This window comes from Euprymna scolopes, chromosome 18 (assembly GCF_053919585.1).
Source record: "Euprymna scolopes isolate OS-2025 chromosome 18, ASM5391958v1, whole genome shotgun sequence".
Lineage (NCBI taxonomy): Eukaryota > Metazoa > Mollusca > Cephalopoda > Sepiida > Sepiolidae > Euprymna > Euprymna scolopes.
In genome coordinates this window covers 102,248,872-102,268,383 of record NC_136499.1, presented here as the reverse complement: position 1 = coordinate 102,268,383, position 19,512 = coordinate 102,248,872, and the positions used below count along the sequence as shown (strand labels likewise).

The window sequence follows — 19,512 nt, the reverse complement described above, 5'->3', positions numbered from 1 at the left end:
GCAATGTAGACGACTACAATGTTTTGTGGACTAAGTCACTTTGAGGAGGATTGAAAAATGAGCGATTATACCGTTTGCGATGGCAATAAAATATGGAAGGATAAAACCTTCGTTGATCATCATTCATTCCCAGGCAACGTCAGGTGTCCGTGCTCGTGTGTGTGTGTATGTATTAACCCCTTTAAGAAATTCGGCTCTTATTGTTGAGCACTTTAAAGTTGAAATAGAAAGTCGGTCACCTAAGCTCGCATGCATAGATCATGATGTAATTATTAAATCTCTATGGCCAGATGTTACAACATTTAAAAAATAAATGTTAACATTTTAACGATATTTCTTGCGGTTGAGATTGGCTCTGAGGTTTGTTCCTTGCTAATGGAGTCAAAGATGGCTTTGTGGCCGGGTTCGAATCTCCCGACTGGTAGTAATCCTGTTACCCGGCACTGATAATTCCTGAAAGGATGAAACACTAGTGTCTGTAGATATTAAAAAATATTATTGTAATATAATGTAATTATGTGTGTGTGTGCGCGCGCGCGTATGGATAAAAAAATCAATACATACACTATATATATATATATATATATAAAGATATCAGACATAATATAAAAGCATAAAATAAAATGCTAATGTAACTGTCAATGATATTTATCATCAATCTTTCAAAAGATGTTCAATAAATTGCATTCATATTTATATATGCCAGTGCTGAGAGACAGTAGGCGCAGTACGCAAAGTAAATATAGATATTTAATTTGATTTTACTTGATGGATGAAATGAAAGGTTGAGAAGAAAAGGGAGGCATAATTCTTTTTGAGTGTGTGCATTTATGTTTGAGGGCAGGAATTATTGACTTGATGAAACGTTTTTTTTTTGGTTTTTTTTTTTTCTGTAAATTAAAACAAAAAAAAACTGAATAAATTTTATTTTACTTTTTTTATTTATTTATTTTAAAGAAAAATTAGTTTATTTTGTTTGGACAAAGAAAATCGGATTAACTGTTTAGATAACAAAACCAGTTAAATTATTTTTCTCTTAATCTATTATATAAATCTCACTTGTCTGTATAAATTTATGTATGTATGTGTGTTTGTATATCTGCCTAAAGCTTTCGACTGAGGCGACAGATTTTCACGAGATTGTTATCGTTTTAGAGCTTGACCTTTCGGACGGCAAATATCGAAAAATTGGCTAAAAGCATTAATTCCTTCACCCTCAATTGGCCACTTTTCTACAAGTAAAGGGTTGCTTTTTTTGTCGACATTTTCAAAAGTCATCCTTTTCGATTGTTTAACCTTAATTTAATCCTTTACCACTTCCGGTTTGGCGATGGACGCAACAGCAAAAACGTCATTTTTTTTTTTTTTTTTTTTTTTTTTTTTTTTTTTTGCGTTTTCCTCCTTCGTGGTACGGGTTCAAGCCTGCCTGCCTACTACCACTTTTTTTTTTTGCTCAACACACACCTCTAAACACTCGAGCAAAATTAATAAATACACTCAAAGATGAATACATACCCACACATATAAAACTGTACTGTTTGTCGGATAAAACCCTAGGAAAGTGCTCGGTTATAAAGAAAAATTTTCAATATTTTTTTTAATTTTTTTTACATAGGCGTCACCACTTATCAAGGCCGATTGGCCACTCAAGAATAAGGGTTAAAGAGTGTAGAGTAGTCAAAAGGACAATATAGTAATCAATAATAATGGAAGTTCAGTAAATTTGTTAACTTAAGTGGAACGGCTCATCAGAAACTTGTTCACGTTGGACTTGAAGACAACCATATTATAGACAGCTGGAAAGCAGGAAAATGGAAGACAATTCCACAGGCGTGCAGTTCTAAGAAAGAAGCTTTGATCATGGAATCTATGTTTAGGTTTAGGTACAGATAAAGAGTGGGGAAAATTATTGATAATGTTTTCAGCTAGTCTAGTGTTTTTTGTGAAAGTTTGGCGAGGGGAGACCATAGATTGAAGCTCAGTTGAACACTTTCCATGAAAATAACGATAAAGCAGAGACAAACTCGCAACATCTCTTCTGTGAGATAAAGGTTGCAGCGAAGAGAAAAGGACATCTTCCACCAGGCCACGAAATCTATTTTGAACCCTATCAAGGCAGAACAAGTCTTTTCTAGCAGCTCCTGCCCATATGTGGCAATAGTATTCCATCCTTGGACGTATCTGGCTCTTATATAGATAGAGAATTGCATCAGCAGTGAGATATCTACTGGATCGATAGAAGGATCCGACCATTTTCCAGCGGCCTTGGCAACAGATTTGATGTACGTATTCCATTTAAGATCAGGAGTAAAGGTTAAGCCCAGAAGCCTGTCAAAACTTGAGGCCTCTCCAAGACGAGAGCCATTCATTTTAATTGATGCCAGATGGGGATCAGAACGTTGATGATGTAAAGATAGAAGCTTGGTTTTAGATGCATTAAAAGTAACCAGCCACTCTTTTCCCCATTGTACAACGTGATCAAGGTCAGAGGAGAGAGAATCGGAGAGAACTTGGTCGTTTACTGTCTTAGATGTGCTACGATAGATGGTAGTGTCGTCAGCAAAAATGTCTGCGAATGATGTAAGGATGTGATTTGGAAGATCATTAATGTAGATCAGGAAAAGAGTTGGGCCCAGGATGGACCCCTGAGGGACTCCAGCATTTATACTGTGAGCTTCTGATTTTTGCCCGTCAGCTACTATATGTGCATAATATTTATTTATTTTAATAGGTTAGAAAAACATTGATACTGCCAGTTTCAAATTCAATATAGGGAACCAGCTTATGGTCGAGAAATAGTGGATTCTCTTCAGCCTCTGTTTTACCTCTCTCATATATATATATATATATATATATATATATTGAGAATGTGTGTGTGTGAGGACACTACTCAAAGAATTTTTGATCTACAGATTTGAAATTTGGTATATAGGGTATTCAGACACATGGAAAACTTTTTAATTGGTTTTCATCTGGAAAAAAAGGGCTCCTAAGGAGGTAAAAATTGAAAAATTGGTACTTGAGAGTCAATGGATTTTTATTTGTTTGTTAACTGGTTTGAAAACACTTTTTAAAGATTGTCAAGCTGATCTAATGGTTATCGTACTTGGCTCACTGTCTTTAGGTTTTGGTTTCGATCTCAGCTTGAGTATTTTTTTTTTTTTTTACTTACAAGAAGTGAACAGTTTAGAAAAAAACAATACTTGCATGTACATGTCTCGTTTTTTTTTTTTTTTTTCATTAAGAAATTCGACGTTACTTTTAAAACCAGGCAACGCCGGGTACATCTTCTAGTGTACACACACACACACACATATATATATATATATATATATATATATATATATATATAATTAAAATCGAATTTACATCTTGTGTTCTAAAAAGCTTCCACCACCCTTATCATAGCTCCCTTGGAAGGGGCGCATAGTTTTGGGTGTTGGTCTTGATTGATTGATGAGAGATTTGTGTTGCTCATAATTTCCATCGTTCCTAGTATGTTTTTCTTTTTTTTTTTCTTCGCAGTCTCTGTTGGCATGTAAGCTGTACAAAGCCATGGCTCATGAAGCTGACCAAGATGACTTGGAGGTGGACATTTCCGATGAGCTTCGGAAATATGCTGAGTAAGTAGACGCTGAACATGATCATACTCATAAATGTAAAATCGCACAAATCAGCATTATGCGACTTGCGACCGGCTCGTTTCTCATGTTGGCATTAGTTTCCTCGATTCTTTTCTAGAATCAGTTACTTACAGGGAGGACACATGAAGGTTGCCAACATCCATAGTGAAAATGTTGCATAAATGTATCATTAATCGTCTAAAAGTGGATATTTCTGACGAGCTTCAGAAATACGTTGAGTAAGTTAAAATTGGAGATGTTTCTATAATGAAAATTTTCTGAGGACATTATTTTCTGAGGACATTATTTTCTGAGGACATTATTTTCTCGAGTTGATTTCTGCATGATTCCCTGTTTAAAGAGACAATTATTTTGATTCAAACAAAAACCTAAAGATTCCTAAAATTAATACTAGAATTGTCTGCAAGGATACATGTCATAATGGATATAAGTGCCAAGTAATAATCAGTTCCAAGTGAAAGGGAGGGAGGTTTGATTCTCAATACAAGAGATGCTTTGAATAAAATTATGAATTACTTAAGATTTCTACCAAGTCATGATTCTCTGAACCAGAATTGTAAATGTCAACTGAATTAAAGAAATAAATTGTAAGATGGTCAACATCATGAACTTTGGAATATAGACTTTTGTCATTCATTAATTATATTGCTCTGTAATTACATTGAGCTTCTTGAATAAGGATTGGTATATATTATAAGAAAATGAAGTATATTTCCGCAGAAATAAATATATATATATATATATATATATATATATATATAGGTTGGAGGACTGGTTTCTTCTGTAGAAAGCAACCATTTATAAAGTCACCTGATGAGGACTTCTGGTTTTAACCGACCATCTTTCCGAAACATTAGCATGTCCAGTGTCGCAACTATGTGCATTTATTTATATTAATAAAAATATGTTACTCTTCTTTTATTGAGCACTCTTAAGCTGCTCCTGTGAATTAAAATAAAGGGGTCCATTTGAAATTCTGTGTGATGTAAATGAGTTTTAGTCTGTCTTTCTGTCCATTCCACTTTTGCTCAGAAACTACTGAGCCGATCTGATTTAATTTTTGTAATGACTTAGCTATGATAAGTTGCATTATGGTATCTGTTTAATTCACAGTATGAGATTAAAAGGGATTAGTATTGAATGCAAAAATGTAACCATATTCGGTCATCAGTTTGGCATAAAACATTCATTCTGAGTGAATGGCCTTAATAACTTTTGCTCAATTTTAACAGAAAAAAAATGTTGAGTATGTCTATACTTTCTTTCCTGTTATCTATGTAGTTTATGGAAATTGGAATCCTGAGTGACACCAGATAACCATGCTAGTTTTTAAGAAAGCATCCTTTTTTTTTCATTTCAGAGAGTTTCAGATACTGGCACTCGAACTGCTGGAACATTGTTACAAAGTTGACGATGACTACACGCAGCAGTTGTTGACCTACGAATTACGGAACTTCAGCGACCAGACGTGTCTCAGCTTGGCTGTTGCTGCCAACCATCGAGAATTTGTCGCCCATACTTGCTGTCAAATGTTACTGAACGACATGTGGATGGGAGGTCTGCGCATGAGGAAGAACACAGCTCTTAAGGTAAGCAGTTTCTTCGCCGAAAGCCTCCGTTAACCATTTCATCACAGGCTAAAGTAGTTCGACCATGATTGATGGAATGACTATCTAGTTGTAGACATGACTCGCACAGGTCTGCATTTTGGCATCTGCTTAGAACAGCTGTAGTTTGTGTGAAACAAAATTTTATTTTATTTTATTTATTTATTTTTTTTTTAACAGCTATATGCCCTTCTTAACATTAATCCCTATAAAAGGATGAGTATTTTGTTGAGACATCTCGCCATAATTCTCCGTTAACTCAGGCATTGTACTTTTTTTAAAAATTTTTTTACGCCTAGATGTCCTTAAGATTAACCCCTGTGCTTGTCCGTTGTCAAGAATATGATCATCTGCATGACCATGCTGGTTTCTAATCTACTACCTCACTTTTCGTTGGAATAACAAGATTGTTTATTGAGGTTTATTCCTCTAGATCGGCCGTGTTGTGTTCATACCTATGTATATTAACAGGGTTACCTTTTCAAGAATGTGACTTTTCGCCACGCACGGACAGTCATTCACTATGAAGAGACTATTGCAAACTACAACTGCAAAATAGACTGGTTGCATGGAGACCAGTCGAGAACACCATAGAAGACTATTTTAGAAAGGTACTATACTTCTGCATGAACTCTTTACCAGGACTTTTTTTAATGTAGAGGTTTTGAGTTCAATCCCTCATTGAAAATCTTGGGTGGATCTTGGGTTTACTTTCGGCAGCCGTTTAACTCTCACTTCCCTTTTTTGTCCTTTAGGCCTCACATTTCATGAGCGATGTTTCTGACAAAGACGGAACAATTGCTGTTTTCTAGGCCAGAATCTATTCTATCTAACACTTGTTTTTGACCTTGAAGTACTATAATTTTTTATTTGTTCCTTACATCAAGTGGCTTCATACCTTGTCTGGAGTGATTTCCATAATATATAAAATATCTTGGTAAAGGGAAACATGTTTTGGAATCCTCAAGATAAAAATAGATTATTTGTATTACTATTCTCATTGTTTTTATTTACATTTTTTTAAATTGGAAATTGCTTCAGACAAGGCATGAAACCACTTGATGTAAGGAACCAAAACAGAAAAAGTACATACTACTTCAAGGTCAAAGGTCAGCCAACGATAAGTATGATGTGCTGTAGGAGAAACTTATCTCGGCAGAAGTTGACGTGTATCTTTTTTGACTTTGTGTTTCAGGTGATTCTAGGCATATTTTTGCCGCCGTATATCCTACTGTTAGAATTCAAGAGCAAGGAGGAATTGCAGTTGATGCCACAGACTATGGAGGAACATTTAGACGATATGGAAGAGGAAGCAAGTGAAAATGATCGAGTCTCGATCAGCTCATTTGACGATGCTGAGGTGAGTGTAAATGAAATTATTAAAAATTATTCTTTATTGTACTTTTGTTGGATTTAGGGAAGCATAAAACACATCCATTGTGGTTTATGAAAATCAAATGGAAGTAACTCTCATAGATTGAAGGGGAAATACCTCTCATGGCTTAAATAAGTGCAACTGTTGTCAGCTATTAATTATTGAAGATATCTATTATATATATATATATATATATATATATATATATAAAAGGCAAAATGTGTGATCATTTCGTGTATGTCTTCAAAAGGCTTCTTTCGCACGCGCTCCCGGGGTCGTTACTATCGCTTAGAACTGTTTATATATCTGCTAGATAATATCTAGGATTTGGGAATGCGTGTAGTGTCTAGATTTATTTACGTTGATTTTTACAAAATTATTGCTATTTTGGCTTCTCACGTGTTGATTCGGCTTTTTCGTATAAAAAGCGAAACTAATTCAAAAGCTAACAAGCTGTTCTCGGCATCGCGCCGGGAACGTCCACAAGCAATCAGCTTTGATCAATTTGGGGCTAAACTCCTTATATCAAACAATTGCTAATCCCCTTTCATTTGGGGAGCCGGTCCCCCCCCCCCTCTCCACCAAATACTGCTACGTCATCTCGTAACGCTCCTGCGATGACCTCATTTAGTGGCTATCTGTCAATCAAACCTCTTTCACTCGCTTTATAAGCCTTATTTTAACACTCTAATAAATTCTTCTTACTCTTGGCCAAGACGGTTAAGTGGTTGGCATTTGTTTCACCTCCGCGTCAAGGCTTCCAGGTTCAATCCCGCCTCCCAACCTATTATTTTTTTTTTCTTTTACATCGGGCAACGTTTTTTTTTTTTTTTTTTTTTTTTTTTAACATCGTTTCAGGGTTATTACTTACTCCCCCCCCCCCATACACACACCTACAAACACCCGGGCAACGCCGGGTACCCCCTCCATGCTAGTATTAAACTAAAACAAAATTTAATTAACTTTTAACAATATTTCTAAATAAAACGATCCTGTTACAACAAACAATAACGTCAAGTTAATTAATAATTCATTGATTTTAATGAAAATTGTAATAAGCATTCTAAAAAATAAGGTTTAATATCATTACATGTTGATTTTAATCTTAGCAAGGAGATAAAACTGTTCTATTCAGAGACTTTGACCTGTGATTAGCATTCTACTTTGTGTGTGGGTGTATGTATATATATAGATATATATATTGTGTAGTTAGGCAGCATGTTTTCATTTAGACGGACATTGTTGAACAGCATGGAGTGTTTTTGCTTAATCATTTTTTTATTTTTTTGTACTTTTTTCGTTTTTCGTATGGTTGTTCTAATATCTTGTGTAAGAAAGTTCCATAGTGTTTTTTTTTTTTTTTTTTTTTTTGCAAGTACTTTCAATTGATTTTCTTCAGTCGTCTTCAGGCAGTTTTTGATTACTGTTTCGTAAAATGGAGAAATTAGAAAAAAAGATGATTAAGCAAAGTCACTCTGTGCTGTTCAACAATATCTGTCTAAATAAATATATATATATATATATATATATGTGTGTGTGTGTTTTCTTTTATTACCATTTTATCTGTTTAGTTACACATGTTTCGGCAATAAAAGAACAAAACACATATTTGCTCTGCAATAGTATTGAGCACTTTCTTCAGGTTTTTACCTATTACCATTTTTGCTATATATATATATATATATATATATATATATATATACACACACACACACATATGGGAAAAATATGCTAATTCAATAATATTTCACCTTTTGTTTATACAAATCCTTTAACTTATGAAGCTCGATGTAACTACAGAGCATATACAAATGACAAAATGTCTATATTCAAAATTTCAGGATGTTATCCATCTTACCGTTTTTCTTTCAACATGTTAAAAAGTTCAATTCTTGACAGCACCTGTTTCGTAATGCAGAAACATCCATGTAATTATGTCGACTTTTTAATTTATTTAGCCCTTACTCATCACTGGTGCTACCAGATCAGGCTGTCTATTGGCTTCCTGAGACGAAATGCACCTACATTGATTTGTTTTTGTTTTTGTTTTCTATTCTCTTTTGTAAAACCTAATTATGTTATACGAAAAACAAAAACAAAAACAACAACCCTTCTTCCCTCCTCCCCTCCTTTCTTTTTCCTTCCCTACTTCCCGGTTGACTCTGTCGGTGGGGCATTAGAATATGCCGACTGCCCCCCTGCAGAGGGTATAAGTCCCTCAATGGGGCCACCTGTTGACCGTGGGTGGCATCCCATAAGGCTTACGAACGGAATCCTGGTGGTTGAGTAGATCATGTCCAGGATATTTTAAGGACATGAGATGCAACACACCTCTTTGGCCCTTACTTAAGCTAAGACGGGCGGTTGGATAGGCCCGATCCAATCAATCGGTTGGTCACGCCTAGCCCTAAATCAGACACTTAACAAGAAAATATGCTTGCACTTCCCACACTATACAATAAACTGATTTAGTAAGCGGTGGCTGGAGGGCCAATCAACTTGCTGAATAATGGACTAAACACGACTGAAAAACTGAAATTCTTACTGAAAACGAGGCCTTCAGAAAGAAATTGAAGAACCACAGGTGCTTGAATCCACCAGCAAGAAGAGTATACTTTTCCTGTATCCCTGTTGGGTTGGGGCGAATGGGTATCCCCCCCAACACTTCCCATATAGGACTCCGAGGTGGGTGGGGAGCATGAAAAATGAAACAAACCAAATATATTAATGGAATCCAGAAAGCCTCAAAAAAGAAACCACACCGAAGTATCTGATGCCAGTAGTTCTGACACTGAAACAGAGCTTCATCAAAAAAACCAGAATGTTCCCCGCTTCATAGTTATAGAAGCAACTGAAGGGGAACCAATAACCAAAATATCCCTATTCAAAATTGAAAAGATTCTATCTAGCATCAAACCTAAAATGGTTAAAAAACAAAATAATGGTACATTACTTCTCGAAGTAGAAAACCAAAAATACGCTGTTGAAATTTCCAAATAGAAACGTTTTAACAATCAAAATGTTAAAATTTACCCTCACAAATCTCTGAACATTAGCAAAGGAGTAATCAGGAGTACTGAATTATCACTGTGCCTCTTGGAAGAAATTCAGACTAACCTACAAAAACAAAATGTCACTGACGTTAAAAGAGTCCAAATTAATAAACTTGGCGAAATAATAAAAACAAATACTTACATTTTAACATTCAATACTCACCAAATTCCAAACAAAATTAAAATAGGGTATGAAATGGTAAACGTTGAACACTACATACCAAACCCACTCAGGTGTTACAATTGCCAGAGATACGGACACCATCGAGACCGGTGTACCCGCCCTCCAATATGTATAAGGTGCGGAGATAATGAACCTCATACAGACTGTAAAAAAGAGCCAAAATGTATCAATTGTCAAAAAGGCCATAGCGACAATTCAAAAGAATGCGACAAATGGAAGAGTGAAAAAGAAATATTACCTTCCAAGAAGCTCGCAAACTATCAGAAAATGCAAAATATTCTGAAATAACAAAAAAAAACATACAGCAAACTACCGAACCAAATAAACAAACAAAAATAAATTCACTCAACATTAAATCCGAGGACATTATTAAATTACTTAATGAAATGAAGGAACTTATGGAAGAATTTAAAAAAATTATAAAACAATTCAACAATGAAAAAAAAGTTCCTATAACTGAACAAACCACTCAAGCTAAAACTGAATCAAATAAACCCATAAAACCCCAAAATACAACACCCATAGAAACATCTCCACTTACAGAGGGGAAAAAACAGACACCAAAATATGCCCATGAAGAGAAAAGAAATAAGCTTCCACTCAAAAAAGAAACTAAAACAAAAGTAGACAGATCACGCTCAAGTTCCAGACCAAGAATCCCTACACAAAACAGATTTGAAGAAATGGACATAGAAGACCGAAGATCTGATACCAATGACTAACAAAAAACAAAAAATAATCCAGTGGAACTGTCGCGGTTTAAAAACAAACATGAATGAACTGCTTCTGCTACTAGCGCAGGAGCGCCCTGCAGTGGTGTGTCTTCAAGAAACTTTTCTGAAACCAGGAGACAAAATTAATATTAAGCAATATGAAATTTTTAATTTCACTCATAACTTTGGGGGCAGGGCCTCCGGGAGAGTAACAATTCTAATCAGAAACGATATACCCCATAGCAAAATAAACATAACAACCAATATCCAAGCAATTGCTATTAATGCCACACTACATAAACCAATGACAGTATGTTCACTATATATACCTCCAAACGATGACATAGATAAAAACGAGATTAAAAAATTGATTGATCAATTACCCAAACCTTTCGCCCTATTAGGAGATTTCAATAGTCATAACATACTATGGGGATGTAAAGACACCAATAAAAAGGGCAAAACGTTGGAAGAATTTATCAATGAAAACGATATATGCTTCCTCAACGATGGAACACCTACACACATCAACCCAACTGGTGGAAACCATTCAGCCATTGACCTTAGCTTGTGTGATCCATCACTATATATGGACTTAACCTGGAAAGTATATGATGACACTTGCTGCAGTGACCATTTTCCATTAGTAATAGAAACTCCAGAATTCAACAGCGAAAAACTTCCCAGATGGAAGCTAAATAAGGCCAACTGGCAATTATACAAAGAAAAATGTCGACATAAGTTGAATGATTCAGAGACAAACAACACTGTAGAATTTTTTACAGAAACACTAGTAGAAATTGCAAACGAATGCATCCCTAAAACTTCAGCATCTAATCGGTACAACAGACCCTGGTTTGACAATAAATGTCGGGAATCCATCAAATTGCGAAAAATTGCACTGAAGAAATTTCAGAAACAACCCACAGCTTCAAATTTGATAGAATACAAATTAAATAGAGCTAAAGCTCGTAGGGTAATAAAAGCAGCTAAAAAAGAGTTGGGAAAAGTATGTCAATAAACTAAATTCCTCTACAGAACCGAGAGTAGTATGGGAGATGATTAGAAAAATTTCAGGTAAACATCAATCAACACCAATTAAACACCTGCTTAAAAACAACACCAGAGTAACCAATGAAAAGAATATAGCAGACCTACTAGCCGAAACTTTTTCTCAAAACTCATCTAACCAAAACCATAACTTTAAATTTATAACAATTAAACAAAATATCGAACAATACAAACTAAACTTTAAATCAAAAAACCTAGAAGATTATAATAAACTACTTACATTAACTGAATTAGAAGATTCTATTAAAAGATCCCACAACACAGCCGTAGGACCTGATGAAATTCATTACGAATTCCTGCGACAACTCCCTTTGGAATCATTGAAGTTGCTACTAAAAATTTACAACAAATTATGGACAGAAGGTGAATTTCCTGACTCGTGGAGGCAAACCACAATAATAGCAATACCAAAACCAGGAAAAGACCATTCGAATCCACAAAACTACAGACCAATCTCACTGACTAGCTGCTTGTGCAAAATAATGGAGAGAATGATAAATGATAGATTGGTTTGGTACCTAGAAACCAACAACCTTATCTCCAACCTACAATGTGGATTCCGTAATAAGAGAAGCACAACAGATCACTTGGTTAGATTGGAAACAGCCATAAGGGAAGCCTTTATTAGAAATGAGCACCTATCAGCAGTATTTTTTGATCTGGAGAAGGCCTACGACACTACGTGGAAATATGGAATTATGAGAGACTTGCACGAATTTGAACTAAAAGGCAGACTCCCACAATTTATAAAAGGATTTTTATCTGACCGAAAGTTTAGAGTCCGCATTGGAACTACTTACTCAGACACCACAAATCAAGAGGAAGGAGTACCTCAAGGTAGCATTTTATCTGTGACACTGTTCAATATTAAAATGAACAGCATAGTGAAATGTTTGGACCCTGGTGTTGAGGGATCTTTATATGTAGATGACCTACTGGTGTTCTGCAGATCAAAGTATATATGCACCATCGAACGCAAACTCCAACACTGCTTAAATAAATTAGACAAATGGGCAATGGAAAATGAATATAAATTTTCCCAATCAAAAACCAAATGCGTTCATTTCTGCCACATGAGAAAACTTCATAATGATCCTACATTGAAGCTTGGAAGAACAATAATCCCCACCGTAGAAAAACACAAATTCCTGGGCCTTATATTTGACAAAAAACTGTCATTCATCCCCCACCTGAAGAATCTAAGAAATAGTTGCAACAAAAGACTGCAACTATTACGGGTAATAGCCCATACAGAATGGGGAGCCGATCAAGAAACACTAATGAAATTATATAGGACTTTGATAAGATCAAAACTCGACTATGGTAGTTTTATATACCAATCAGCCAAAAAGTCCTACCTAAAGATTTTAGATCTAATCTGCCATGGAGGACTGAGGTTAGCTCTCGGTGCTTTTAGAACATCCCCAGTTGAAAGCCTCCATGCAGAGGCCAACGAAATCCCTATAAATATAAGGAGTCAAAAACTGGGTGCACAATATTACACTAAATTAAAAGCACAACGAAATAATCCAGCATATGAAGCTACATTCAATCCGAGATATAAAGAGGCATTTGAAGCAAAAAGAAAGGCCATAAAGCCCTTTAGTCTTAGAATGAAAGCAATACTGCAGGAATCAGAAATGACTGTAGAAAATATCCAAGAACATATACTACCTAAAACCCCACCTTGGATACTTAAAAAACCAAAAGTAATCTTAAACTTGAATGAACTCCCAAAAGCGAAATCTCACCCTAATATCTACCACGAAAAAGCCTATGATATTCTCCTAAAATATTCAGACCATCTACCTATTTTCACCGATGGCTCTAAAGACCATAATAGAGTGGCATGTGCTGCCGTGTCGAATGAAAAAACTCTTAAAAAAGCTCTTCCAACAGAAAGCTCTATTTTTACTGCCGAAATATGTGCCATCGACCTCGCACTCAGCATTATAGAAAAAGATGAACATAGGAAATTCCTAATTTTTTCAGATTCACTTTCCGTTTTGACATCTCTGAATAACAAAAAACTTGAAAACCCACTAATCATCAAACTAACAAATAGAATTGATTCATTATCCGAACACAAAGAAATATTTATATGTTGGATCCCAAGTCACATTGGGATAAGAGGAAATGAAAGAGCCGACTTAGCGGCCAAATCAGCTCTAAACTTAAAACCAGATACAATAAACATACCATATACTGACTTCAAACCCAAAATTAATCAATTAATTCATGCAAAATGGCAACGACAATGGAATAACAACACAAATAACAAATTATACCAAATCAAACCCATACTAGAAAAATGGAGACAAACTCCCCCCAAATCCAGAAAAGAACAAGTCGTTATAACTAGAATACATATTGGCCATACAAAACTCACACACTCCTTCATTCTAAAACAAGAACAACAACCACAATGCCCATTCTGCCAGAAAACTTGCACCATTAAACATCTTTTTGTGGAATGTAGAGCTCTAGATAAAGATAGAAAACAATACCTCAAACACAACAGCATGAAGAAACTTTTCGAAAACAACTGTCTAGAGGAAATATTATCCTTTTTAAGAGTAACAAGGATCTTTACAAAAATATAAATCATTCTCTGAATCAACCCAACTAAACCTTATGAATGAATATATGAGGATATATAAAACTTAAAAAAAAAAAAAAGAAGATCGTTAGATATTAAAACAAACAAAACTATTGAACTATACAGAATTGATTGATACTTGACGTCATAAAGTTCTTTGAATACATAATTTATATTTTTTTAATCCTGAGTTTGACATTGAATAACCTGAAAAGGGTTGATATGCCGTTAAGCCAAACCAAAACCAAACCAAACCTTACTCATCAGAAGAATAGGAACTCATCAAATTTAAAAGAAAATAAAAGGAATATGGGCATGATTACAAAAATCCAAAAATATCGGAAGAGTAGTTGCAATTGTGACTACTCTTCTGATACACACACACACACACACACACGCACACACACACATATATAGTCAATTATGAAAATATACGAGGGTCGTTTCAAAAGTAAAACCTACTTCTTTTTTTTTTTTCTCAAAAAGTTGAAGAGTTATAAAGACATGAGTGGTACCATTAAAACAAGCGACCTTTTATACTCCAAAATTTATTTTTCTACATAACCCCCACCATTCTCAATGCACTTTTTCCAAGAATTCAATGATGCATTTTTACTTCTGATGCACATCCATGACAGAGGTTGCTTCCTTAGATTCTCACATTGTCAGTATCTGCAAGAGTATGATGAAGCTTTCAGGTCATGAACGCATCACTTCAATCATCATAACAATGCATCAGTTCAATCATCATAACAATGCAATTTGCTGTCCCCTCTGATCTATTTAGGCAGAATAAAAATAGGAGGCATTACTTTTGGAATATATAGCTCGTATATAGCAATTAAGTTACACAAAATTTTTTGTGCTTCGTCTTTGTGAGGATTTGGCATGGAATTTATGTAATGACACGTTTTTATATATGTGCAGGTTGTTAAGTTTAATACCATGTATCGTGTATAGATAAAAACACACATCAATTTGATGCATGAAACACAGAAAATTCTGTGTAGCTTAATTGATGTATATATTTTCGTACCTTACTACCTAGCCGCACTGATGAGTTAGCCAAACAACTACCTCAAGCTAGGATCGAAACCCGACTGCCCAGGCGACAGTCAGCGCTTCTCACCATTCTGCTATTTGGCTGCTGCTATGTGGATAATAAATTAACGATGTTTTGACATCGTCCAAATGCCTAAGCTCTATTTGTTTACACAAAGAGCATCGCTTAATACGCTAATGGCAGTTTGTATATCACTTCCCAATATGGTCAATCCAAGATAGGGAGCATTATAGTAATCCACATGCAGCCCTGTTTCGCTATATCACAGCTCATCAATGCGGCTAGACAAGCAACTACCTCAAGCCAGGATCAAAACTATGGATTTTCAAAAGTGATAAGTAATGAAAATAATCTACACTAAAAGTTGGTTTTGGAAGAAGAATTTTTTTCAGAAAAAAAATTTGTGCAAGATAAAATATATTTATTTCAATAACATGATTGAAAGGATTAATAGTATTTATATGGGATTGGCCTTTTGACCAAGACCACAGTATAGAATCTGTTCTGATACTGCACTTCACCTTTTCTGTCTTCAGTCAGTGGAGGAGAAATCTTTCATGACTGAGACGATTTTTATTTTTGTTCCTATCCAGAATGCCCCTTTTTTTGGGGAGCTGGATTTTTCCTACACTAAAACCCGATCTCGTTGAGAGGCAAGTAAATAGGAACATGGTTGAAAGGATAACTGAAAATAAAAACAGGCTAGTTTGAATCAAACATTGATTTCACGGGTGGTTGGTTATTTAGTTATGACTTTCAAAACTCTAAAAAAATAAGTTTTTATGTTATACTAGCGGGTGTTGTGGTGTTTAATAAAAAAGAACCGGGGGGAGGGGTTGAACCCGAAGCTCTGAGGCGAAGTTTGAAAATAAAATCGGCCAGCCAGAATGAGTTAGTGAAAGATGTTTGAATTTAAGTAAGAACCAAATTGACAGGTGCGCGCCCGGAAGTCGTTGATCATTATGACGACGACGTCAATGACCAGGTTTGTTTATTATAAGCGAAGTAAAAAAAAGAAAACAACGTTAAAACTTAAGCAGGAAAAAAACACAAAAAAACTAACGTAAGGCAAACGAACGATGAAAACAGAAAAACGAACACATGAAAAATGGCTTAAATAAGCCTGTTTCGATATTAAAATTTAAAAAATCGGTGGGTACCCGGGTGTTTTTGGGTGTGGTCGGGGGTGGATAAGTGAAGTAAAAAAAAAAAACCCCAGAAAAACGAACGTTACGTGAAAAATGGCTTAAATAACACTGATTCAATATTTAAATGTAAAAAATCGAAAAAAAAAAAAGACATCTCACACCACGATTCGAACCCAAAACTTTTAGATAATGAACCAATGCGCTAATCAACTGACCTAACGCGACGTACATGAAATTTGTTCAGTTTTTCAACTATTTAAAGTAAATCAGGTCATGACGTCATCTGGCGCATGTGTAGAACCGCTCGTCGTCACGAGAAGACCGTTTTTGTTGACCCCCACCCCTGTCGAAAACTGTCGATTTCGGGGTGAAAAAAAATGAACGTTTTTGGCCAATTTTTCGATATTTTTCGAATGAAGGATGGGGCTTCGATATGATACCGAGTTTGTGAATTTTCGTCGTGTCTGTCGAAAGTTTTTAGCAGACACACAAACATACACACATACATAATACATTTTCGCTTTTATATATATAGATATATAAATCTATGACGCATTGGTTCACTGAATAGGGTTGTTGTTTTTTTTTAATGTATACTTTCCACAGTTGTAAGTGTTTGAGTGCTTTTTGGCGTTTTGGCACGATTCTGCATATAACGAGTGCTTTTAGCTCGATAAAAGATTAGTAAATAATTTTATTCTATTAATTGCCTACACAAACGTGAACGTTAATCTATTTTTTACAATGTATATAAACAGTGTATTAAAATGAAACAACTAAAGAAATATATTTCTTCTGTGAAAAGCAACCATTTATTAATTGTTTATATGAATAAAAATATATCATGCTCTTCTTTATTGAGCACTCTTAATAACCTCGTTTACTTCATTGGTTATCACTCTTGAATACTTTTAACTTAGTGTGTTGTGTGTGTGTATATATATATATATATATATATATATATATATATACACACACACACACTAGCAGGAAGATCTGACGTTGCCTGAGATTGAATGATGATCAACCAATGTTTTACACTTCCAATAATTTTATTGTCATCAAAATTGGTGAAATTGCCTATTTTTCAATCAAATCAATTTATTGTCTGCTCTAGTCTAGGGCGAACAGTACTGCACCGGGAGGAAGCTTCACATCCCTTGTGCAGTGATTTAGTTCACAATACATTGTGGACTAAGTTACTGCAGGCTTAATCATAGTATATTTATTCATACAAACGGTATTGACAACATAAATGTTTCTGAAGCAATTCCTTTAGAAACACAGCAGATCATAAAGCCAAAGAAATGATGAACAAATGAAATAAAGAATTTAGAGCAAGCAAGAAAGAAAGCGGTTGATTAAAAGAGAAGGTAGAATATCGACTCTTTTAATCTGGACTTTTTTTTTCTTTATTTCTTTTTCAAACAACAGCAAGATATTGTATGACGAATGATTATTTCACGTCTGGTTCATTGTAAATATCTGATTCAATGACGCTGCTTCTCTAAAGTGATTTCAGAAGAAACATGTATGCACGTATGTAGTCAATCATGTTTGTATAAATAGGTAAACATATGTATATTAATATCGTAGATTATAAAATTTAACACACTAATAAAAATTTTTTTAATTTGATTGTTTTAAATTTTTAAATCTATGAAATTGATATACAAAAGATATATACTAGCCTGGTTGTCCGGGTGTTTGGAGGTGTTTGTTGAGCAAAAAAAAACCTTCAAAAAACAAAAGTGGTAGTAGGCGAGCAGTCTCGACTGCGAAGGAGGAAAAGAACGTGACACCCCCCCCCAAAAAAAAAACGTGACGTCTTTGCTGTTGCATCCATCGCCAAACCGAAGTGACATAGGTTTAAATTAAGGCTAGACAATTGAAAAGAGTGGATGACTTTCGAAAATATTGGTGAAAAAAGCGACCCCTCCCTGTAGAAAAGTACCCAGTTGAGGGTGGAGTAATTAATATTTTGAGCCAATTTCCCCTGTCGAAAGTTTTAGGCAGACATACATACAAACGTACATGCATACATTTAAACAGACAAGTGAGATTTATATAATAGACTAGCCTGAGTGCCCAGTGTTACCCGGATGTTTGGAGAGGTGTTAAGCAAAAAAAAAAAAAGATAAAAAATTGGTACGTAAGATTTGAAAATATGTGGCAATTCAGTTACACAGAAATTTCTGTATTTTATCCCCATAAGAATTCGTCAGGCTATATATATATTACGGACATACACTTTCAATAAACAATGAAATGTATGAAGTATGAAAAGGACACTTCACAATCGTCATATTATTGAAAATTAACCAATGACAATAAAACATTTAAAGTAAAATTGAAGATCCTAAGAAAAGCTAAAGCCTGTTGTTCATTAACTTCACTGTGTTTTTATGCCTGACAGAAAAACTTGAGATAATTAGATTTAAAGACCGAGAAAAATTAAATATTAAACTAGAATCGGCGATGTTATAAACACTTTAAAGAACACACACTAAATAAACTATATTAAATCCCCGCATCCCTTTTCTTCTCCATATCATTTAATAAAAGTAAATAAATAAAATAAAAGGGAGTTGGGGTATGATACAGTGTTGGATCAGTAAAGTTTAAATTAATAGTTGAAGTAACTCCGAAACAAAATAATATTAATCGGTATGAACGCATTGATTTAAAGGGGGGAAAAAAAACTTCTAGACATTTGGTATAATTACTTCAAACAATACTTGCCGATATTATATAACAGATCGTGTGAACATAAATTGATCTACCCCCCTCCAAAAAAAAAACGGTAAACTAAATAACAAGGATTAAAGAGGGGAGCGTAGTCTGTGTACATATGTTGTATAGTCAGTTCTCTGTAACGATTTATTTGCTAATCGCTCTAACATGCATATAATCATGTTTGTTTCACTTCTACAAAAATGCCGTTTTGACAATCAAACACAGAGACGGTTTCATAACAAAAGTTTTTTTATTTAATTATTATTTTGCCTGTCAGTGGTTGTAGAACATGTTGAGCAAGAATGGTGAAAGTGAACAT

The 19,512-nt window shown here is 34.8% G+C and overlaps 1 protein-coding gene across 3 annotated transcripts in view; it reads left to right on the top strand.

Annotated features, from left to right (window-relative positions):
• LOC145297722 (transient receptor potential cation channel subfamily M member 3-like) overlaps positions 1 to 19,512 on the top strand; it is a 790,615-nt gene that overhangs the window by 682,091 nt on the left and 89,012 nt on the right. For all 3 annotated transcript variants that reach the window (XM_080143937.1, XM_080143936.1, XM_080143938.1), the window contains 3 exons: positions 3,526 to 3,623; positions 5,005 to 5,233; positions 6,447 to 6,611. In XM_080143937.1, coding sequence (XP_080000063.1) covers positions 3,526 to 3,623; positions 5,005 to 5,233; positions 6,447 to 6,611 — 492 coding nt within the window. The remainder of the gene's footprint in view (positions 1 to 3,525; positions 3,624 to 5,004; positions 5,234 to 6,446; positions 6,612 to 19,512) is intronic.